The 23929-nt window shown below is 49.2% G+C and overlaps 2 protein-coding genes and 1 non-coding gene across 3 annotated transcripts in view; 1 reads left to right on the top strand and 2 right to left on the bottom strand.

Moving 5' to 3' along the window:
• Znf839 (zinc finger protein 839) overlaps positions 1–13122 on the bottom strand; it is a 17885-nt gene extending 4763 nt beyond the window's left edge. Inside the window, exons 1-4 of the mRNA XM_028764548.1 lie at positions 12871–13122; positions 8043–8891; positions 3293–3520; positions 362–454 (exon numbers count right to left, since the gene is read on the bottom strand). Coding sequence (XP_028620381.1) covers positions 362–454; positions 3293–3520; positions 8043–8891; positions 12871–13122 — 1422 coding nt within the window. The remainder of the gene's footprint in view (positions 1–361; positions 455–3292; positions 3521–8042; positions 8892–12870) is intronic.
• Positions 13123–17868: 4746 nt separating this feature from the next.
• Trnai-aau lies at positions 17869–17942 on the bottom strand. The gene has a single exon. It is a non-coding gene; the product is annotated as a tRNA-Ile (tRNA).
• Positions 17943–22551: 4609 nt separating this feature from the next.
• The window catches only part of Mok (MOK protein kinase), a 33158-nt gene continuing 31780 nt past the window's right edge, over positions 22552–23929 (top strand). The window contains exon 1 of the mRNA XM_028764425.1: positions 22552–22745. Within this exon, the coding sequence (XP_028620258.1) occupies positions 22739–22745 (7 nt within the window). The 5' untranslated portion in view covers positions 22552–22738. The remainder of the gene's footprint in view (positions 22746–23929) is intronic.

Here is a 23929-nt window from a genome sequence, read left to right as displayed (position 1 = left end):
TAAGGGGCATATCCACACAGAGGGGCATATCCACACCTCCTAAGGGGTATATCCACATCTCCTAAGGAGTATATCCACACCTCCTAAGGGGCATATCCACACCTCCTAAGGGACATATCCACACAGAGGGGCATATCCACACCTCCTAAGGGGCATATCCACACAGAGGGGCATATCCACATCTCCTAAGGGGCATATCCACACAGAGGGGCTCTAGATGCCACAGCTCTCTTCAGCTCTGTCCTAGTGAAGAAAAGGAAATGATTCTGAATGGCCTGGTGCATTCTAAAGGAAGAAGGAAGACCAGCTTGCAATATACTCGAGCTAACCCTCTCTCTTCAGACATGCTGCAGAGACTCACCTTCACCAGAAGAAGTTCATACAGGGTCACCGCCTGAGCCAGCTGAGGTAGCACCAATTCCACCAGCTCCTCCCGGCCACACTGCTTGAGCACCTGCCAAGAGAAGAGTGTTGGCCACCTTTAACTGGAGACAGGCAACAAGTTGGTGTGACTCAGAACATAAAGGGCAGAAAGATCCCCAGCAGCTTCACACTGTTGTCCAACAATAAAGCATCATGGTCAATTCTAGGTTCAAACACAGGTGCCTCGTGGACACAGTATCTAGGTGCTGCATGTGACTGCCAGGGGCTCGGATACAGAGGAGCCACAGAGCTGCAGACAACACCCAGGGATGGCATGTAGGAGGGTGGAAAGCGGCCCAGGCTAGGCTGGGAGAAGCCCAAAAGCTTGGATGTCCATCCTCCGGTACATCCTACGTAAGGAAGGAGGTCAGCTCTGTCAGAGGTGAGGAGCTGCTATACTGCCAAGGTCCTAGGCTCAGGTGGGCCTCTGGCCTCAGCCCTGTAGGGATCATCAGAATGCATCAGAGTGCCTGGGTCTGGAGGGAGGTTTTAGGCAAGTGGTGGTGTAATGAGCAGAGGGTGTGAGTCTGCAGGGGACTCAGCAACCAGAGGCAATGCCAGAAAACAGGCACAGAGAAGGTGAGGACTGGATAACAAGGGAGGTGCAGCAGAAGGGCAGGGAGGGCCTATCAGGTCCCCGATCGGATCGGGAGGTGGATGGACTGTGGCGAGGCAGGCAGAAGGAAGAGCCAGGGCTGCGGCCAGAGCTGAGCCTCTAATCTCAGCACCTAGACGACTTGAGGAACAAAGATTGACACGGCCACGCTGAGCTACAGAGTGAACAATGTCTCAAAAACTAAACAAAAACAAGAAAGAGGCAGGGGAAAAGGAAGGCAAGGACCCGGGCTTCTATCCTGTGCACCTAGTGGCCCCACATACCACAGGACCAGACAGGAGGCCACTCATGCCCTCCTCACCACACAGAAGATGAACCTAGTCCACAGGCTTCCCAGGGAAAGTCGTCTTTTTTTTTTTTTTTTTTTTTGTTTTTTCGGAAAGGGTTTGTCTGGGGGGCGCGGGCGGTCCGGGAAAAAACCCTGTAGACCAGGCGGGCCTCGCACTCAGAAATCCACCCCTCTCAGCCTCCACCACAGCCCCGCCCCTTTTTTTTTTTTTTTTTTTTTTAAGGAAACTGATTTGGAGTTTGTTGTTGTTGTTGACAGAATCTCACTATTTGCCCTGGCTGACTTTGAATACCCAGGGATCTATCTGCCTTTGCCTCCCAAGTCCTGAGATTAAGGGAGTGTGCTACCATACCCAGCCACTGGCAAGCGTTCAGAGAGACGTGAGGCTCCAGAGAGGTCTAACCAAGACGTACAATATGGGGATCTTCAGAGGAAGCAAGGCAGGGAGAGGAACCTAAAGAAGCCCTGAAACGCTGTATGTGTGAGGTGTAGGGAAGCCGTGTGGCCTAGGATTAGAGAATATTCAGGGAATATTAGAGAATAATGCCAAGACCTGAGGGGAGCAAAGAAGCTAAAGAAAAGCCTTATTGGCAGGATCGTGTAGCCGTGTGAGCCTGGTGCATGAGTTCCATCCCAGAACCCAGGTGAAGAAGGAGAAAGCCAAGGCTACAGCACGGACCTCCACACACCCACCATGACATGTAAGTGAGCAAACTGCAGGGTCACAGGCATGCCCGTGCAGGCACACGCATGCATGCACACACACTAAACAAGTAAGTTTTACTTCAACTTTTAAGGGCTCGTAGGGAAGGCCGACCTGTGGTTTCAGCTCTGTGGAAGCCCAGGAGGGTCAGTTGATAAGGAGTCACCTTGCCATGACTTAACTCTGGACAAGCTCTCAATAGAATCCGTCTCCTTATTGTTAACTCGGTGAGAACATCCACCTGGCAGTTCTGTCAACCAACAGGTTTGGTCATCTCTCCTCACCCTACTTCCTGCCAGAGTGGCAGCTGGGTCTAGTTTTGTGCACGCTGCCCCTCAATAGCCAGAGCTGGGCCTGTCCTGTCATCAGCACACAGTTCATGTTTAAATAAATGTCATCTTCTGTGGGAGTCTCATCGAAGGGACTCAAAGTGGCCCTGCTCACAGCTGCCACTCAGCTGTAGGACAGTGAGGTGTTGGCAAGACGACAGAGTCACTGCAGCCATTATACACAGTCTGGGACAGCCTCCCAACTCTGACACCATAGAACATGGATTTAGGCTCTGGGCCTGCCTCCTGCCCAAAGCCGCCCTGACTGACTTGACCTCCTGAGTTTCAGCTGCTCATCTGCTCAGGTAGCAGGCCACTGTGACTGACACTGAGGAGGCTGAGGAGGTAGGTGCAGTGCTGACACGAACTGGGGCTGAGCTGCCTCCCATTTGCACACTCTGCAAATGGTGCTGATGCTAATGCAACCGCTAACTCCAAAGGGTCTACCTCAATCTCAACAGCCAACCATCCAAGGTTGCCATGACACAGGGGAAGGGAGCAAAGCTAGTCCTCCTGAGGTTAAATTTGCTGTCACAACTTGTAACACCACATTGTGCTTGACACATGTTTTAGGAAAACCACTTTGTAGAAACCCAAATCTTTACTAAGTCATCTCTCCAGCCCCATGGCCTGGAATTCTCCACCCTCCTGCTCTGCCTCCAGAGAGCTGTAATTTCTGGTGTGCACCACTACGTCACACTGGGATGTTGGTGATTTAAGCTCAGAAACCAGACAGTTCCTGGACAGGCGGCCCAGACCTGGAGTATCAGCTCTCAGGACACTGAAGCAAGTCCACTGTGAGATCAAGGCTAGCAGAGCTACACATGCAACCCTGCCTCAAAACAAACAAGAAAAAAGAAGAAGGGAGGGAGGGAATAGTTAGATGCTGCACCAGACAAGCACGCTGAGTACAATGAATCAGACCAAGTTACCTCTCGGAGCTGGGCTCCCCTGGATACACTCAACCCTGAAGGTACAGCAGGGTCGATGTTTGGCTGGACTGTTCTGCTCTCCTGGAGGCTTGCTGTGCTGAATTCTGCCTGGCTTTCCCAATTTCCATTTTTAGGTTCTAGGTATTTCTCTGGTCTCAGAAGAGCTGAAGGACTTCTATTTTGTGGTTCAGGTACCAGTCTTTCTTCAACTTCGACAGGCTGACCGTTCTAGATAGCGCAGCATACCCAACAATAAAACAAAATGGAAAATCATGCATTATATGCCATCATGAACATCTTAAGGTAGAGAAATGTCACGTCAAATGCAGGAAACTTTCTACATTATTTTTCTTTAGCAAACACCCTTTAACTACCTTCACACATTTGAAACTCTCCCACCCAGGACTCTCCTGAGCATCAAATGATTACCAGCCATTCAGGAAGGCTGGGCTGACAAACAGGAACTTCTCTGATGTTACTTATCATCTTACAACTTAGGCTGGGGCTGGGCTGGAGCTCAGCCATAGAACTTGTGCTTGGTGTGAGTCAGACCTCCAACACCCAACAACAACACTCTGCATTTCATGTCTAGTTTGTAACGGATGCACAACTTTGAGTGTGTTGTTATTAGTTACCTTTCAACCACCGTAAGATCATCCTTTTTTAGATTCACTTTTTAGTTACATGCATGTGCACATCTGTGTGGGATTCGTGTATGAGTGCAGATGCCTGCCGAGACCCTGAAGCTGGCTTACAGGTGGTTGTTAGTGACCTCACACAGGTCCGGGGAACCAACCTCAGGTCCTCTGCAGAGCAGTATGTGCCCTTAGCCAGGGAGTCACCTCTCCAGCCTCAAATCCATCCTTTGAAAGCATATCATTCAATGGATCTGAGTAATTAACAGAATGTTCTCAGTAGAGGAGAAACGTACCTCAACGCCTCCGCCTCTTTACCCTCCTCACTCCCAGTACTCGTCCCCAGGTACATGGGCCTAATCGAGGTCCATCCCCAAGGCTTCCCGAGGCTTGCTGGAGAAGACCGAGTGACAGTCTAGCCATTTCCTCACTGCCAATGCCCTCTGACAACACCTCTAGGATGGCTGTAGGGTCAAAGAGTTGACCAAAGGACAGCACAGGCTGTGACAGCCAACACCAAGTACTATGTGTCCCTTAAGTCTTTTTTCTTTGTCCTGTTTTTATTCTGAGATGGGTAGAAAAGTATTGCCCTAGCCAGGCAGTGGTAACACATGCCTTTAATCCTAACACTTGGGAGGCTGAGGCAGGGGGATTTCTGAGTTTGAGGCCAGCCTGGTCTACAGAGTGAGCTCCAGGACCGCCGGGCTTACACAGGGAAACCCTGTCTCAAAAAAAAAAAAACAAAGAAAAAAAAAAAAAAAGAAAGAAAAGAAAAAAAGAAAAGTATAAGTGTTGCCCAGGCTAGTTTCTATTCCTGTCCTCAACTGATCCTCCTCCTTCGGCCTCTTGAGTAACTAGGACTATTGGCACCCTACACCCAGCTGTCCTAACTCTTGAGATTCTCCCTCCAAATTTTCACTGCAACAGTTTTAGGAGACATACTGGGTGTGTCTGGGAGCTGAAGTACCATGAGATCCCTTAGTAAGGAATAGGAGATCACAGCTGAGGGTGTTCCTGCCTACTCTAGCAAGACAAAGAGGACAATTAATGGAGCCTACAACTATTCCCAAGGTAAGGCACCTGGACCGATGGCCCAAGAGCTGTCAGCTGTTTCTATTACTGAAGAGGTGGCCAGGACTAGGGAGCCTGCTTGTCCCATTTGTGTAAGACAGTCTGAGTGTACCTGTCAACTGTGAATTAGCATGGCCCTTATACTATCAATGCCCAGGCTGATGACACCCACAGGCTGGAGGGTAAAAGGAGAAACCCTAAATATTCTCAGTTGAAACAGACCTCATGACAGAAGACTAACATTCATGAAGTTCCTATGTGCATGGACAATCCCAGATAAAGAGGAGGTCAGAGAGGTGGTTCCCAATTTCAGATTCCAGAGTATCTTCGAGGAAGGACAGCTATTACTAGAGAACTGGCAGGACCGAGGGAAGAAGCTTGTAAACACCCCAGGCAATATCAAGAATGGAATCCATGGAGCTAGAGGGATGGCTCAGGAGTCAAGAGTGCTTCTGTTCTTCCAGAGGCCAGGTTCTATTCCCAGCTCCCACATGGTGGCTCACAACCATCTGTAATTCCAGTTCCAGGGATCCAATGCCTCTTCTGGTCTCAAAAGGCAAAACACATGCACATAGTACACAGAAATACATGCAAGCAAAACACCCAGCACAACACAAAATTAATTAAAAAGAGGAAGGATGGAAGCCAATAGGTAGAAACACTGTAACAGGCTAAGTCAGGGACTTGGCTAAGGGGCCAAGCACAGGAGGATGGGTTCCCCTTAGAACTGAATGATTCTTAAACTCCCTAAATAACACTTTGGGCTTCCTGTTCTTTTCCTAAAGCTCGCCTGTCCCCACTGTGTAGCTGTCCTCCAGGCTGCCTTATCTCAAGCAGCATGGCTTGCTTCTTCTCTTCTCCACTCTCTAGCGCCCTCGTAGGAGGCTGTGGGCGTTAGTCTCTCGGCCCTAGGCTTTTCCTTTAACTCTAGTACATGGTCCTCAAGCCTTGTTTGTATACATTCTTAAATCCTTTTATTAATGAAACTAAGAATCTTAAGAGTGGACTCCAATTTCCCAGATGGCTCTGCTGGGACTCCACAAGATTTCCACAAACACTTCTGTCTTCTCTTTTAATTTTTTAATTGGCAGAGAAAATGAACCCATTCCCACATCCCTAGATAGTATCAGTAGGACTTGTTTAAAAAATAAAACCAAGCCAGGCCTAGTGCCATATGCCTTTAATCCTAGCATCCCAAATGCAGATTCAGACAGATCTCTGTGGGCTCCGGGGTAGCCTGGTCTACATAGTGAGTGAGTTCCAGGCCAGCTAGGTCTACAAAATGAGACCCTGTCTCAGATACAACAACAACAACAACAACAACAACAACAAAAGGGCAGAGAGACAAATAACTGGCAGCTTCTGATTGGTTAGTAGCTTGTTATTAGGACCTCTGCTTCAGGTCCTCCAGGCTGACAAGCCATCTACAGCTGTCTTCAGGGGTTAGCCTTTGCTCTCTATGGCAGAGAAAAGGCAGGATGCTTTTTGTTATCATAAACCTATATCCTACTTCTAGGCAAACAGCGGGAGAGCAGAGAACACCCGACACTCACTGCTTCATCCTGATCTGAGTAATCCTTCATATTTAGGGGAGGTGCCTTCTCTCCAACACCACCCAGGCCCTGATACAACTGGAGAAACTGAGTGGCTTTTCAAAAGTTGAAGCTTTCCAGGGCTAGAGAGACAGACGGCCCAGGGGTTAAGAGGATATGTGGCCACAAGACCTGGGTTTGGTTCCTAAGACCCACATCAGGTGGCACATGAACACACACACACACACACAATCTTTTTTTTTTTTAAATTAAGGTTAGAGATTTTCATGAACTTCTATGGAAGGTACAGAAACTGGCATCCTAGTCTGCATACGGTACACGCTGTGAGTCAGAAGACTTTGGCCTGAGACCTAGAAGCACTACACTCTGGGCTTGACCAGTCATCCTCCAAGTCTCACTGTAGTACTTTAGGTAGGAATGACCATTAAGAAAATGTACAGGGCCAGGCGCAGCGCACATGCCTGTAATCCTCACACTGGTGACACAGAGGCAGGCAGATTTCTGTGAGTTTGAAGGCAGCCTAGTCTACATGTTAAGTTCAAGGACAACCAGGGCTATGTAGAGAGACCCTGTCTCAAACAAACAAACAAAATACTAAATAATAAATAAATATATAAATAAGGAAAAGAAAAAGCACAGGGCTAGGGAGCGGCCTGGTGGCAGAGCACCTGCCTAGAAGCACAAGTCCTTGAAAGCTGTCCTTGTCACTAAGAGTCACTGGAGAAGGAGGAGGGAGGACGAGGACGTATATAGGAGGAAAGTGAGACCGACGCCCTCAGCACAGGGCGTGCCTGATGCCAGACTAACTGAACAGGCGCTTACTGCTGACACCACTGCTAAGAGCAAGAGGACAGTGTAAGTCCGATCACAAGGCTGATCCATGGTTCTTCCTCCGGGCCCAGGTGTTCTCTGTCCAGACCCCAGGGTACTAACTAAACAGCTAGCAGCTTCACTCCAGCTTAGCAGCTCCTGATCTACTGCAGGGAAGGAGGGACCATAGCAGGCAGACACTTCTTCCCACAGTGGATTATGCCTCAAACCTGACCTTTCCCACACTCCTCTGCCACATGAGTACCAGTCAAGGGTACTCGATAGTCAGAGACCAGCTCTAGACAACTGTAGCCATGTTCCACCAATGGTGCTTACCCAGGGAGGCCATGGGCAAACGACACACACCTCCTGCCCGTTCAGCATGAGTGTAACGACTGTGGGTCTGGGGCCCTCATTGTGATGATTTGTCCTGAGCACCATCTGACACTGTAAGATGTAACTGAAGGCCGGGCGGTGGTGGCGCACACCTTTAATCCCAGCACTTGGGAGGCAGAGGCAGGCGGATTTCTGAGTTCGAGGCCAGCCTGGTCTACAGAGTGAGTTCCAGGACAGCCAGGGCTACACAGAGAAACCATGTCTCGAAAAGCAAAAAAGATGTAACTGAAGGAGGATGGGGAAGGGAGCAGAGAAAGTAGTCCTGTCACAAGACACAAGTGTTACCTGTAAGGTAGGCCAAGCTGACTCTCCATCTTCGACGCAGAGAGCAGCTGGTGTGGACGGTTTCGGGGAAGCCAGGCGTCTAGTCTTTGAGTCCGTGAGGCCCAGGGTCAGGCTCCCATTAGCTTTCTCCGACAGCAATGTCTCAGGCTGCAGCTGGCCGTGGCCTGGGTTCAGTTTACAGTGCCTCGCCAGCCCCCCTTTTCCTATGTATGACTTTTCACACGTCTGACACTTAAAGGCCTTGGGCCTCAGGGCAGAGACCTCAACGTCAAAGAAAGCCGGCTTCTCCCTCGGCTCCTCCTCCTCCTCCACGCTCAGCTCCGAATAGTCATCAGAATCCGACAGACGCCCTTCTGCTAAGTCCTCGGTTTTAATGAATTTGTAGTCTCTGGCTTTGTACCTGGGGGGCCGGGATACCCGTCCAGACCGAGTTCTCACCCTTAAAGACTTCTTCGACTTCTCAGTACATGCTGTGTGTAAGCTGGAAACCAACAGTCGTGCTGAGCTAGATGACACAGGGCTCAAAGTGATACCATGTCCGTTTACAATTTCCTGAGCCTTGACTCTCTTCGAAGGGACTGGATGAAGGTCTGGCAGCATCTTCTGTACAAACGCCTGAGGAGCAGGAGGCTGAGGAGGGCCTCTAAGGACATGGAGCTGTGACTCGGTCCTCCCCAGGGCCTGCACCCTGAGCAGCTGACGGCTGGAGATACACGAATCCATGCTAGAGCTTCTTCCGGGTAGCTGACTTTGTGTTACTGTTTTGGGTTGGATGGTGGCCAGAGGGGGCATTGCTCTTTCCTTAAGTCTTGTGTCACCAGATACCTTGACACAAACAGCTTCAAGTTCCTTAAACACACACACACAAAAAAAACAAACAGAAGAAGCATTATAATTCACAAACACCTATGCTGCCCTCCCCCAAACACACAGCGTGGTGAGCCACATGAAGTTGGTACTGAGAACCAAACTTGGATCCTCTGGAAGAACAATATATACTCTTAACCACTGAGCCACTGCTATGGACGTGTGTGTGTGTGTGTGTGTGTGTGTGTGTGTGTGTGTGTGAGAGAGAGAGAGAGAGAGAGAGAGAGAGAGAGAGAGAGAGAGAGAGAGAGAGAACACGCTAGCATGGGTGTTAGGAACAGAACTAGGTCCTCTGGAAGAGCATACAACATTCTTTTTTTTTTTTGGTTTTTCGAGACAGGGTTTCTCTGTGTAGCACTGGCTGTCCTGGAACTCACTCTGTAGACCAGGCTGGCCTCAAACTCAGAAATCCGCCTGCCTCTGCCTCCCAAGTGCTGGGATTAAAGGTGTGCGCCACCACCACCCGCCAGCATACGACATTCTTAACTAAGCCATCTCACCAGCCTTCTTAACATCTTCTGGCTTTCTACATGATGCAGACATGTAAGCATGCAAGACACCCAAACACATTAAAAAAATTGCTTAAGAAGAAAAAAATATTACAGCCAGGTATGGCGATACATATCTTCAATCCCAGAATTCTGGAGGCAGAGGCAAGTACAGACAGAGCTCTGCAAATTCCATGTCAGCTAGGGGTATGTAGGAAAAGCCTGCCTCAAAAAATAAAAAATACTATCATCGCAATCTGGGATTGGTGACAAGCACTCGTCACCTCTGCATTTAGGACAGTGCAAGAGAACTGCTACAAGGTCGGCCTGTGCTACACAGTCCATCTTTTATCTACCTCAGTGTCAATCATCATCTCAGTCAATCAACAATCAGGTAGGTTAGGTCATCTCTGTAGCCTGACTCATCCTCAAGACTGTTCTGCTGCAGGTATCTCCGACAGGCTCATTTTCTCTGCAACTGAGTTAGTTCACCGTTCTACTTCTAACCCTGTTTTCAGCACCTGCTCAGAACATCACTGGTGTGTACTTATATACATATGTGAGTTTCTCCAGGAACACACACCTAGAAATCTGCACTTGCAATGGTTTTCTTTTAATCTAACAAAAACTCAACTGTGTATGTTCTTTGACCCAGTAGTTCACTTTCTGGACTCTATTTTTTTTTTTAAATCATCTGTGCAAAAAGATATGTCCTACATTTGACACAGCACTGTCTGTTATTAACCTCTGAGAGGTTAATAACAGAGTCACACAGGGAAGTCACTGCAGTCAAGCGGGAACACACCCTTGTCTGCATGCCTGGTACACTATTACAGACAGCAGCCTCTCTTTGAAATTATGGGATATGAAGAAGTATATGGATTAGGTGTCCTGTGAGTCCCCAATTCCTGGGCAACGTGTGACTGAGGACAGCTAGTTTTACTGTGCACATTCTCAAGAACCATTATCTGTTGAACTTTACTGTAAGTCACCCAGAATATCTAAGAGTTTGGGATATACCAGGTATATGAAAACACACTCACGTGCACACTCATGCGCACACACACGCACGCCTCCAACTGGTCTGATTATTGATCTTATGTCCTGACTGGCTTACCCTGTGGGTATACTACTTGATACTTTGTTTTGTGTTTATTTCTTTCAGCAGAAGTTCCTAAGTCCCTCTCACACTCATTTATAAACATCAGCTAAGCCCCTGCAGATCTGTAGGGTTGCCTCTCCTGGGACAGGAACCTCCCAGATTTCAAAAGTTTCACTGATGATGCTGAAAGGAGACAAGAGTCCCCAGAGACAGGTCAGGCAGATAACACTGCCACGGTGACCCAACAGAGGCCTTAGAGAATGTTCCAGAAGAGACTGTCTCTCAGGGGTCTTGAAGGTCACAATGAATTTGGTTAGGCATTACAGGGCACTTCTGTCTAAGGGAAAACAAGAGGCTTCTCGGGAGCATAGGAATGTGCAGAGCTGTTGGTGGAACTGAAGTGTGTCTATAACTTAGGAACAGTGAAGATGGGACCAGAGGCCCACACTATCCCAGAATGTGGTCACTGGCTTGTACTTCTGGTCTGCTGTCCCCACAGTCAGCCAGAGCTTGCTGTCCTGGTTGTATCAATGAACCCCAACTGTACTCCAGAACATTGCCTCTCCTCTCCTGCATTTCCAGCTGGAACCCAGCCTGGCAAATCTAGCTCAGACACTAGCTCTTCAGTCAGCTGTGTGCTCCCAGAGACTGAAACGATTTCCTTTTATTGAATGTATTCAGTTCGTTACATCTCTATTTTTTTTGGCCTTGATTAGCTATCATCTGGGTCTTGTGTCACTTCCTCCTAGTTCTCAAGACTCCTTAGGGCAGAGTCCCTATCTGCAGACCCAGCCACAAAGGTCCATTATTTCAAGTCTGGCTTTCACCACCCCCATCACACCAGCTGCCAAGCACAATCCTATCAAGCTAACCCTGAGTAAGCTTGCCTTCATTTGATGGAAAGTATATCATTGCCTCTTTCCAAAGCTGTCCTGTCAAACTCAAAGTTGTGGCCATATTTAGCAATGTGAGGAGTGCAGCAAGCCCAGACACGGAGCCTCTCTTGAGCGGTTTCCCAGAGGTGCTAGAGGTGTGGTTTGGTTGACAGAGAATTAAACCGCAGAGGAACCGCTGAGTTCAGCCCCCAGCACTGTATAAACCTCTAGAGGTGGGAAAGGAAGGATTAGAGATTTAATGTCGTGTTCAGCTGTGCATCAGGTTTGAAGCCACACTGGGAAGCAAGACCTAATCTCAGAAAGGAAACAAACAAACAAGCAAAACACCGTCACGTGGCTGCTGACAGCCGTGCCACTCGGGAGGTGTGACAGAGTAGAGGCACTCCAAGCAGGAGCTGTTACTTCATGGAGGCTGCATCAACAGTGTGTCATGCCTGAGTCAGACCTGCTGTCCAGAGCAGCAGCCCACCAGCGAGGAACCTTGAATAGTGAACCATCCTTCCCGCAGGCAGAGAAACCAACGCCCAAAGAGGGTCAGTCACCGAGGGTCACTCTTCTAGAAAGTGCTGTTGGGAAGACTCATACTGACTTACAAAACTAGCAACACGGGCTTCCAGTCTTGTTAATTTTAAAAATTGTGCCTCTGTGTGTGTGTGTGTGTGTGTGTGTGTGTAGGTCAGAGGACAACTTGATGTTAAGATCAGTAGAATTCTACTCTCTGCCCTATTTTAGAATCTGGTGGAACCAGCTCTCTTCCCTTCGGCAATTCTGAGGTGAGGTGTGTTTTGTCCTTTCCAAAGCCAACGGGTCTTTTTACTCCTGACATGGAAGTACCTGCAGTTTCAGGAGCTACTTGGACCCTCCCAGGAGGGGAAGCCAGATTTTAGTGGCTAGTCTCAAAACAGTCAAAAATCTTCTGTGTGAGCAGAGGAGTAAACCCGCTGGGAGGATGCTCTGCAGTAGTGTGTTCTTGTGTTACTGTATTGGACACTGCACTGGACACTGAAGTTTGCCAAAGCCTACAGCAAAGTCCTAAAGAAGTGCTCAACTCTGGCCCAGCTCTGGGTTGCTGGCTGCTGCGTGCCGGCATGGCTCGCTATGATGTTTCCTTAGTTTATTTAGCTCTGGGTTCCAGGGTCAGGGCTCCAGAGCCGCCCAGTAGACAGCTGTCCCTTGTCACCCCCGAAACGTGACTTATGCTATCCGCTGGAAAGCTACGCTTGGCCTTAGCATAGAACCTGACATGCTTCTAGTGCTCCATAAATACTGAAGGGAAGACAAGGAGCTGTAGGGAGGGCCAGACGCGGAGGGGCTCGGAGCGGGGCTGGGAGCGCAGAGGAGGATGTCCCGAGGAGGGCCGGGCGCGCGAAGGACGCCACTGCGCCGCTTCCACGGAGCCGGGCGCGGACGACCTCGGCTGCGCACGCCGGCCTCACCGGCCAGCTCCGGCCTCTCCATCCCGCGCGGCGCCTCACCTGGGGTGTCAGCAGGCGCGGGGCCGCGGCGCCCGGCCCCCGCTGCTGGGCGGCCTGCTGGGCCGCGTCCCGGAGCCGGCGCGCCGCGTCCGGCAGCACGCTGGGCGGTGTCTGCGCCCGAGTCACCTGCTCCAGGACACGCCGCAGCTGCTCGGGGTCCAGCGGAGCCAAGCGCACGGCGCCGTGGCTCCGGCCGGGAAGAGTCGAGCCACTACCGCCGACATTCCCGGGCTCCGGTTCCGCGCCCGCCATGGCGGCCTAAGGGGGACTCGAACCCGTGTCGCCTGTAGTGGCGGGACGGAAGTGCGTCACCCGGTAAAGGGCGGAACCTACGAGTGCTCGGCAGGCCAAAACATTTCAGGCCCTGAAGCGGGTCTTATACTTAATTGCCGCCACCTCGCGGACGCCGCCAACGGCTCTCCCTTAATGTTTTGATCCCCGGGTGTCACTTGCTCCATGCTGATGTCCCGGAAACTCAGTGGAGATCTTCGGGGTTCCCGAGACCCGGGCTTACACTAATCTCTAATCCTAAAATTCAAAATATTCCTAGCCCAACTCGAGAAATTGGGGTTACAATCACAGACCACTACTTCTGGTTTTATGCGGTGCTGGGGCTCGAACCATGACTTTACGAATGCTAGGACAAATACTCAACCAAGTTAGATTTAAAAAGGGAGCTTCTCAAGAGGGCGCCTGTTTAAATGTCTGAGCAGTCATACATACATTTTAGTGGCTTTCAAGTTACAAATTGGTTGCTCGAAGAAACCTTTTCCCCTCTGCAGTAAATGAGTTTAGAGGGTGTCTCAGGGTGACTCTAGAGGGTCCTTTCATGGGCTGCGGTCTGATAAGATAAAACCATAGGTCACAAGGATTGTACAAACGGGTTAAGATATATATATATATTCATATGTGTAATTTCATATATATACACACAGCACATATATACTGATTGTGTAGTCTCTTGTGAGGTTCCTAGAAAATTGCAGGTTCATACTTGAGAAAAGAAATAGAAGATATATATACATATACATACATATATATAGATATAGATATAGATATATATGACTGACATTATTATTTGGGGAGAGAAGGTGATGGAGTTTAGAACTCCCTCTGAAGACCAGGCTGACTCTGAACTCAGAGATCTGCCTGCCTCTGCTTCCTGGGTGCTGCAATTAAAGGTGGGTGCCATCATGCCCAGGTTTTTTTTGTTTTTTTGTTTTTGTTTTGTTTTTTGGTTTTTCGAGACAGCGTTTCTCTGTGCAGCCCTGGCTGTCCTGGAACTCACTCTGTAGACCAGGCTGGCCTCGAACTTAGAAATCCGCCTGCCTCTGCCTCCCAAGTGCTGGGATTAAAGGCGTGCGCCACCACAGCCCGGCTCATGCCCAGTTTTTGACATTATTATTTTAAGCATTTCTATACATAAGGAATATTCTTTTTTTTTTTTTTTCTCGAGACAGGGTTTCTCTGTGTATCTCTGGCTGTCTTGGAACTCACTCTGTAGACCAGGCTCGCCTTAAACTCAGAAATCCACCTGCCTCTGCCTCCCAAGTGCTGGGTTTAAAGGCTTGTGCCACCGCTGCCCGGCAGGAATATTCTTTGTATGTTAGCAACCTTCTCAGTAATTGTCAATTATGCTGTAGTCCTTGACCGCCAGCTGGCACGAGGCTTCAGTCAGACTCCAGGGCAATGAGCACTTTTCCCTTCCCGTGTCCACTCAATTTTACCCTGCCTCACAACAGGATTATAAAGTTTGCATTTGATTTTTCTTGTTTTGTTTGATGTGTATGGGTGTTTGCCTGGGTGCATGTACACAACTCCTGTTCCTGGTGCCTTCAGAGGTCAGAAGAAGGTATGGGAATCACCTGGAACAGGTTGAGATGGCTGTGAGCCACCATGTAGGTGCTGGGAATGGAACCCAGGACCTCTGTAAGAGCAGCCAATGCTTGTAACCACCGAGCCATCTTTCCAGGCCCAAAACATTTGCGTATTTGACATCAGTGCTCTGAAACCTCCCCAGGTATTCCCAGGGTGACCCATCCCACAGCTACCTGCCTCTAGAGTGAACATCTCAAGGGCAGGAATGACATATTACTCATTGGGTACCCAACACAAGCTCTGGCCCAGAATACACACTCAGGGAATGATGGATGGACAGACAGATGAGTGGGTAGATGGACGGGCAGATACGTCCATCCATGCATGGGTCCACCCTCCTCATGTTTCAGTCTGTCCATCCAGCTCTGCTACCTCCTCAGCCTGAGCCTAACTTCTCTTTACTGTAGTGGTTCTGTGTGTAAGCTCTTCCCTGAGGAGTGCAGTAGGGCCACTGGTCAACACATCCTTATTGAGCCCCTGTTGGGTGGATGGGGGTCCCTGCCCTGGGAGGTCTGAAGTTTAAGTAGGAAGAGTGAGACTAGCAATCACTAGTCAGCGTGAGGAGATGGGGGAGACATATAGGAGAGAGACTAAGGACAGCTTGCTGTCAGGGGAGACTCTGATCATTGCATTTCACCAAAGGATTCTCTTTTTGTTTTTAAACTTGCTATGTAGTTGTGTGCCTGAGTATGCTATGTGTGTGCGGCACACGTGAGCAGGAACCAGAGGAGGTCATACGAAAGCATTAGGTCACCTGCAAGTAGAGGGTACCAGTGGATGTAAGCCACCCACCGTGTACCTGCGTGAGTACGTGTACGCACGTGAGTACCTGCGTGCCTGCGTACGTGTGTATGTGCGCGCATGCGTGATGGGAATCAACCTCAGGACTGATTATCATCTTTAACGTTACTGTACCCGGTTTCCACCCTGCAGTGTCCTGAGTTACCCCACTGGCATCTTCACTGAGGTTGTCCAGGAGGTCTTTGTCTTAGTGGAACAGCTTCCGGTTACATATATAACCCATGCCGGGCTGGAGCTCACCATCTGCCTGCCTCAGCCTCCTGACTGCTGGCATCACAGGTGCGTGTTACCACGCCCACTTGTTTCTTTACCATTGTCTTCCTTTTCTCTTCCCTCCAACCGCAAGTCTAGAATTACCCCCATTTTCCAGAATATTAACTCTATTTTAACATCCTCTTGAACATGTTGGAAAGAAAGGGAAAAAAAAAACCTTATCGTTTGAATGTGACGATGTGTGTGTGTTTAAAATTAACAGACAAAAGACGGGTTACCAGAAGACAGGATTAAATCATGAATGCTGAACAGTGTCTGTAAAGGAACACAGAGGGCCAGGCGTGGTGCAGCACACCTCTGATTCCAGCACAGAGGTCCTTCTGCCTCCAGTGCCGGGGTTAAAGACATTCACCGCTGCGACAAACTCCAAAATAAATTAAAAATTTTTTTTATTTATTTTGTTTTGTTTCTTGAGACAGGGTTTCTCTGTGTAGCCCTGACTATCTTGGAACTCCCTCTGTAGACCAGGCTGGCCTCACCGTCTGCCTCTCTGCCTCCAGAGTGCTGGAATTAGAGATGTGTGCACCAGTGGCTGCCCCACTTTCAGTGGTAATATCTGAATCTCTGCAAATGTATGCATTGAAGGCCGCAGTTTGCGATTCTTCCTGTCTCACAGTGCTTCGCCCAACAGAACCCACCTACTGGACAGTCAAGGCTACAAGAGAGAGACAGCTGCTTTCTTTGCTCTCTCATCAAAAGAGCCAGTCCTGTCACCATCTGCCAGTCCTTTTCCATGTTCACTGATACAGAAAAATCATGCCAAAACCCACAATCCAAAGGGCTGGGGCCCAGCTTGGTGGTAGAGGGCTCACCCAGCACTAGCAGGGCGTGGCTTCATCCCTAGCTCTGAAAATGAAAAACAAACAGAAACATTATCACCTCCTTGGACTGACTGCTTCCCTGCTTAGTTCCTGCACTACCGCGTTCAAAACGTACAAGCTGGAGGAATCCAACCCAAGGTCCGGAGCAGATGGCTAAGCTCACAACAGTAGAGGTAAACATGCCTGCTCCATGGTGGAAGGCAACAGTAAAGTCTGGGAAAATAGGAAAGCTAAAGATCTAGTCTCAGTGCCCAGCTCCACTCCCTACTGTGTCCCTGGGTCTAACCAAGTACCAGGAGCTCACACCCAAGACATGACATGTACAGGCCCCTATCCTGTGGCCGGCAGTCCATTTCCTTTAATTTTGTATGTGATAACAACAGTCCCACCTACTAGCATGAAATCCATAGCTCTCACTACATCGCAAGAACTTATCAAGACTTTAAACTCTAGGGACTTGAGCTGCTGTTATTTAATCCAGAGTCCAACCACATTGGAGCAAACCAGAGAGCCGCCAGGTGTGGAGGTCCATTCTGTAATCTCAGCTGTCAGCGGTGGAGGCAGGAGAATCCTGTGAGCCTGGGCTACTGAAAACAAAACGCAGCCCCCTGTTACCCACGAAGGAGCAAAAAGGTGATGCGCCTAGAAAGCTGGGTTGTTGTTGTTGTTTGTTGTCTTTATTTTTTCTTTCTTCTTCTTTTTTCTTCTTTTATTTTGTAAACACCTATGACCGGCCCAGAGGCTAGAAAATTCCGTGAGAAAAGTGTTTACTGTCTTCTGCTTTCAAACGCAGCACTAAGAGGACGAAGTGCAGAGTAGAAAACCATCGACAGCAGGCAGGCAGAAACACGCGAGGTCTTCTAGACCGGTTGTCAAGTCTCTGAAAACACGCAGCGTCCAGGCGGTGCTGCGGGGACCGCCCAGCGCGTGCAGCCTGCTTGCGGTAAATCCCCGCGGAACGCGTTGTCCTGACCTGCATTTTCAGCATTAATTAACACAATCAACACCGAGGTCCACCCGAGGCCATTCGTCTTTACAGAATCGCCAGAGAAACTGGAGTCTTGGAAAATGTCTCGGATGATGGGTTTTAAATCCAAGGCTTTTGAACGAGTGATCTAAAATATCGTATTCCAGCGGCTGGCGGCGCCGGCGACAAGAACCAGCAGGAACTTTAGAAAGGTAGTCGCTTACAAAGTTCGAAGTTTCTTCTAAAAGGTAGTACTCCTGGCCCGTACGGGGATCGAACCCGCGACCTTGGCGTTATTAGCACCACGCTCTAACCAACTGAGCTAACCGGCCAGACGGGAGAAAGCTTCTTCTCAGACAGCCTACGAGGTTTCTTAGCGGTCCTGTGCTCCGAGCTGCCAGGCTCCTCCTCTTCTCCCCAGAGTTCCAAGCACCCGCCTCTCTCCCACGCTCTCCCCGCCCCACCCGGGCTCCTGCTCCGCGAACCACTCCTTCACCGGATGACAACACTGACGCCGACGGGCTCCAAGGGGCGGTGTCCTATAGGGGACCCAGGCCAGGGCCTGACTCCGCAGTGAGGAAGCGTTCAAATATTCCCGGTCAGAGCTCCGAGAATATTTTTGCAGCGAGAAAACTAAACTAGTGAGCTAACGCCGTTGGCGTGACTTAATCAAACTTAGAACACGGAAATCCAGACAAAAAGGAAAAAAAAAAACCACCCGAATTTCACAGCATCAAGTCACCAGCAGCTGCTAGGACCTTAGTTTCCTTCCTGCGGACCTGAAGCCTGTGCTAAAGCCTCCCCGCCCCGGTCTGATTATTTATTTGTTATTCTTAAAGACTATTTTTGTAGGAGCTCTCGGCGAAAACAGCCCCACATCACTTGGCGATCTGTTCCCGGAGTTTTTCCTTGGCTTCCTTCATTTTCTTGGCCAAAAGTTGAGCATATTCTACAGCCTCCTCCCCGTTTCCTTAGTGCCCGTACGAAGCTTGCCTTCATTGTCCGCCTCGGTGGGTTTCGGACAGCCGGTGGCTAGGAAGGGGGATTTTCGGCTTCATCTCAACACCGCCTGGAATTCACTTCCAGTTTTCTTTCAACTCAGGCACCTCTCCCGCCTCCGCCTTCCGAATACTGAGATTACAGGCACGCGCCACCACGCCAGGCTCAAAAATGTCTTTATAAATCGTTGCTAAGTACAGTAATCCATGGAGTGAATGAGTCCTAAGTTCTTCTCAAAAAAACGAAACAAACAAACAAAAGACAGCCACCACCCCGGCATTTTAGTGTAAGTTCGGACAACACCACGGACTTTACACTAAAATACGAATTGCTTTGTATCTGACAACCTCATGGCCAGAGTTATCACTGCTTTGCAGATTCCTCTGAAACCACACTCGGAAAGGTGTCGGGCAGAGGCAGGAGGCTGGAAGCATTTCCAGATAGCTCCCCCTCCCCGACTCTTTAAGTCAGTAAATAACTTAGCTGGGCGAGGTGGCGCTTGCCCACCTGTAACCCCAGCATTAGGGAAGTGGAGACAGGGGGATCAAGAGTTCAAGGTTGTGCCGTCGAGCTCGAGGCTGCCCCTATTTGCAATCTGTTTACACAGCCCCGGTATTTATGAGGGGAATCCTCTCCCACCACCGTGTCGTGCACTCCGGAAGCCCGCAGCCAAGCCGACCTCTGCAGACGCTGGGAGTTCGGGGCCACTTTCCCAAGGGGTGGGTCAGAACCTGCAGGGGAACCAGCTGAGTGCTCACCCGGCTTCCCGACACCTGGACGCGGCTCGGCGCAGTGACTAAGACCGACCGCTAGGAGGCACCCGAGATCCACGGAACTCAGAACCCAGGAGGCTAAATAAATTTTCTTAAGGAGTGGACATGTGTCTTTATATACAGCATTTTAAATAGACCACTTTTATTTTTCATCTGTTCGCTTTTTTGAGCTACAGTATCATTTAGCCCAGGCTAGCCTCATAGCTGAGAATAGCTTTGAACTGCTCCTCTTGATTCTATCTCCCAGAGGCTAGGAATATAGGTACTCACTGCCAAGGCTGATTTTTTTTTGCCGTGCTGGGGAATCGAACCCTGGGCTTCATACAAGCTAAACAAACTACCAAATTAGCGCACGCCCAGCCCTATGTTTCTTTCTAGTAGAACTTTTTGTGTTGCCCTGTGTTTCGCTGTTTAGCTTTCCATAGGGGAGTCGTTGATCTGACTGGATTGTTGAATTCCCTTTTTAAACAGTCAAATGCAGGAGATCACAGAGCAGTTGTGCTGTTTTTTTGTTTGTTTGTTGCTCTTAGCCTGAGATGGCTTCTAGGGCTTCTTGCTACAATCTGGGTTGGCTGTTCTCCATGCCTGCTGCCCCGGTCATCTTCCCAGCCTTCCTCATCCGGTTTTGGATCCCTTTTCCTCCTTGTCTGTGCTGGATCTCTTTCCTTCCAGCCCCAGGGTGGCATCTCCCTCACTTACCTTTCATTTGGATTCTGGATGACCTCATCCATTGGTGACTCCTGGAAAGTGTTGAGTCCTCCTTGCCTGTGTGTGATCCCATTTTGCTTCTGCCCCCACCAGACCAATAACTGGAGAATTCTAGAAGAGAATTAGAAGCAATTGGAAGGCCACACTCCTCCATCTTTTATGGCCAGTGAAATATTCAATGTCATGCCAGAACCAAATCTTTGGGATATAACCAGCTTCTCTCCTTAACACTTTAGGAACTTGTTGCCATCCCTACATACATTCTGTGGTGATCTGTGTGTCGCTGTGGGGCTTTTGGTATAAGAGCCCAAGTGGATGCAGTTAGTAGCAGGCACTGAGCAGGCGTTCATCAGGTATCTGGAATGTTAAAGCTCCTGCTGAGCTTTCTGAGATTCTGGGTCTGAGAACATGCTGCACATTCTGGGCACATTCTAGTGAAGGCTGTGTGAGAGGCCAGAGAGAAGTCAGAGATTAAGACACTACTCTTACAAAGGACAGGAGATCAATCCCCAGCAATCACCTGCGGCTCTGGATCTGATACTCTGGTCTCCTTAGGCTCCTGCACTCATGTCTGCAGACAAAGACGTACACATAGCCAAGAATAAAACAAACATTTAAAAGGTGTTGGTGTTAGAGATGATATGGTGAGATAAAATATTTGGCTTCTTGAAGAAGCAATAATCTGCTGGCAGCTCTGACTTGAGTGCACAATTTGATGCCTGCCCAGGGCTGTGCTTTTGAAGTTCTATCTCAACATTGGGAGCTAGAGGTTCAGCCTATGGACTGAAGAAAGACAGTTAACAGCAGGGAAAGTGGTGGTGTCTCCTGCTTCTGTATCGGAAGTTCTGGTGGAAAGAGTCTCATGACAGGAAAACTGGGGTGGCCAAGGATAAAAGCATTTTCCAGTCTATGTAGCTGGAACTATGTAGACCAGGCTGGCCTTGGACTCCCAGTGATCTGCCTGCCTCCACCCCCACCCTCGAGCCCCAGTCCTGGGACTAACAGCTCAAATGTGTGACAACACCCTTTCCTCTGTATCTCTTGCTTTTTCTGGAACTCTAGTCCTCATAGTGGCTAGACAAGCTGAGTTGATTCTCTTGGCCTTCTCTCTGAGGCTCCTTGCCCCTAAGCTGGTTCTCTCCCCTCTGTAGTAATCAAACTCGGGGTTTTGCACACACAAAGCTGAGTTCAATCACTGAGTTCTAGCCTGCTCCATACCTTTGTCTTTTATCTTTCTTTTTACATGTTTAAATTTTGACTTAAGGCTCTGGAACATACAGTCACAAGGAGGGCAGAACATTTTGCATATAGAAACTGAAGTCCTGCTTGTGGATTCTGGGCTTGGGGTGAAATGGAGAAATGGGAAACAAACAGGGGCGTCAGAACTAAAATATTTCATTGCACAACATGTGCATAATCAAAACTGTTAGACAATTAAAAAGGAAAACAGGCAAACAGAAGGGCTTTTCAGATGTTGCTTCTAATATGCTAAATTTGAAGCCAATTTGAAACACACCCCTCCATAAAATATGTACATGTTGAAACCCTTTGTGCCCAATTTCTTCTGGGTGTAACAGAACCACAAGGAGTTGGAAGCTATGGACTGGTGTCTGAGTTCAGGGGCCCACCAGTAGGTGACCTTGACAAAGTCCTTCACCACCCTGGGACTCCAACAACAGGACATATGGCTTCTACTGCCCAAGTCAACAAAAACAAAACACTTCTCCCATCTGCCTGTTTAATTGGGTCAAAGGGTAAAGTTTGTCCTGAATCCGAAATACTTAAAATCAGGCTTGCCCCGAGACAGATAGGTATGATACGGAGGTAACAGGTGCTGATATCCCCTGGCTTTTGGACAAACATTTATTAAGTACTTTCGGTGTGACAGACCCTGTCAGACTTCAGGCAAAAGCCCCCAGGAATTGGGTGGAGCACCAGGGACATCTTTTTTAGTCTTCACTGCAACCCCTTTGGGGTGAGGATTTTTCATCTTCACTTTACAGTAACAAGAATTTAGGGATCTTGTCTAGGCTGCTTTTCATGACATCTCCAACGCCTGCAACACTGCTTTTAGAAAACTAAATGTCTGTTGAATTAAAAAGTAAAACTTACAAATTACACAGCAGGCGCTATCTATCAGGCTGCGTTGATGCTCAGAATTGTAGGTGTCGGCAAGAACAGTCTCCAACTAGTTTTACAGTCGGTTAAAGCTCAAGGAAATTGTTCTCGAATCAGGTTCAACATCGTTACATCCTCAGGAGAGCTGGGACGAGCCAGTCCCGCCAAGGTTGCCTACCCACTAAGGTAAGAAATTATACTTAAATTTAAAGCAGCGAGAGGTTGCTTAGCGACTAAACCGAGGCGCAGGCCGCACTGCGCATGCGTGAATGAGCGGCGCTGCCCCCCCCACTTTGCGCATGCGTATACGCCTGTCTCTGGGAAACCCCTCCCTCCGAAGGGTCTGGCGGTTGCTAGGGCGACAGGAACACAATATGGCGGCCGGATCCTAACGCTCCCCAGCCAGGGACCACCGCGGAGGTCCTCGAGCCGGAAGCCACCTCTGGAAAGGAGAAGGCCGGTACCACAGTCTCCTCTTTTCTTTTCGGCCCGGGCCCGACCAGGGGCTGACGGCGTCATCCGCGTCCGGGATGAAGAGTGAGTGGGGCCGGGGAAGGACTGAGGGTCCCCGGGGCCTGTGGGGCGGCGCCGCCCGAGGCCGCCCGGCTGTACCCCGGGGCAAGGCAAGCGGTTATGCTAGAGTTTGAGGAGCTGAGTGTCACTTCCTTCATTCGGTCACTCATTCGTTCGTTCGTTCGTTTGTTGGTTCGCACCTAAAATTCTCAAACATTGGCTGTGGGCTCCGAGCGCTCACACTGTGGCTCCCTGCCCCTTCGGGACAGCGGCTTAAAACGCTGGGAAGCTGGGCCGTTTATCTTACTTGCCGAGTTAAGCAGTAGTGTTTTTGAAAGCTGCCTTTCGGCGGGATTTAAAACGGTTGCTTAGAAGTTGGGAGATGAGGCAGCCTTTCTAGAAAATAGAAGGACTAGAAAACTGGACTTACTTGCCCGGTTTGTGGGTAACCTGGAATCCAAGTGCGACTACCAGACAAGTCGGTTTTGTTGGGACAGCTGTTTGATTTTTCGTACCAACGCGGTTATGATTGCCTTATATAGTTGTAGCCAGAAGTGCAGTCTCTTGCCGTGAAGATTAGATTGTGTTCCCTGTAGTTACAATATTACATTTACACTACATTTTAATTGCTGTGCAGTAATTTCTATGTGCTATAAATTACATCACATTTTAAAAATAAGTCCTCTCATTCACCCTTTAGTCTTGGGTCACTGTGTCCCTTTAATGCGGTCTTGAGAGGAGTGACACGTACGTTCGTACCCAGCACTCAGAGGCAGAGCCAGTGGAATTTCTGTGAGTTTGAGGCCAGCCTGATCGACAGTTTCAGGACAGCCAAAGCTACTAGACAGAAACTGCCTCAAAAAAAAAAAAAAATCTGAGGCAGTAGTGTGCACCTGTTATCCCAGCGTGCCTACAGTGGGATGGGAGCCCAGATAAGAAAACTACCCAAAAGCCTGCAAGTCAGGCATATGCAGTGCTAAACACCAGCGACCCTGCCACAGACAAGGTAGAGGGTGAGAAGCAGCACTGCATTCCTCTCACCCCAGCTATGGTACCTTCTCTCTCCCTCTACCCCCTTCTCTCTAGTATTCTCTCCCTCACCACAGACCCCATAGACACACTTAAAGAAAAAAAAAATTAAGAAAAGTTTAAAGCCGGGCAGTGGTGGTGCACGCCTTTAATCCCAGCACTTGGGAGGCAGAGGCAGG

Source organism: Grammomys surdaster, unplaced genomic scaffold (genome assembly GCF_004785775.1).
Source record: "Grammomys surdaster isolate TR1022 unplaced genomic scaffold, NIH_TR_1.0 144, whole genome shotgun sequence".
Taxonomy (NCBI): Eukaryota; Metazoa; Chordata; class Mammalia; order Rodentia; family Muridae; genus Grammomys; species Grammomys surdaster.
This window is presented reverse-complemented; position numbering and strand designations above follow the sequence as displayed.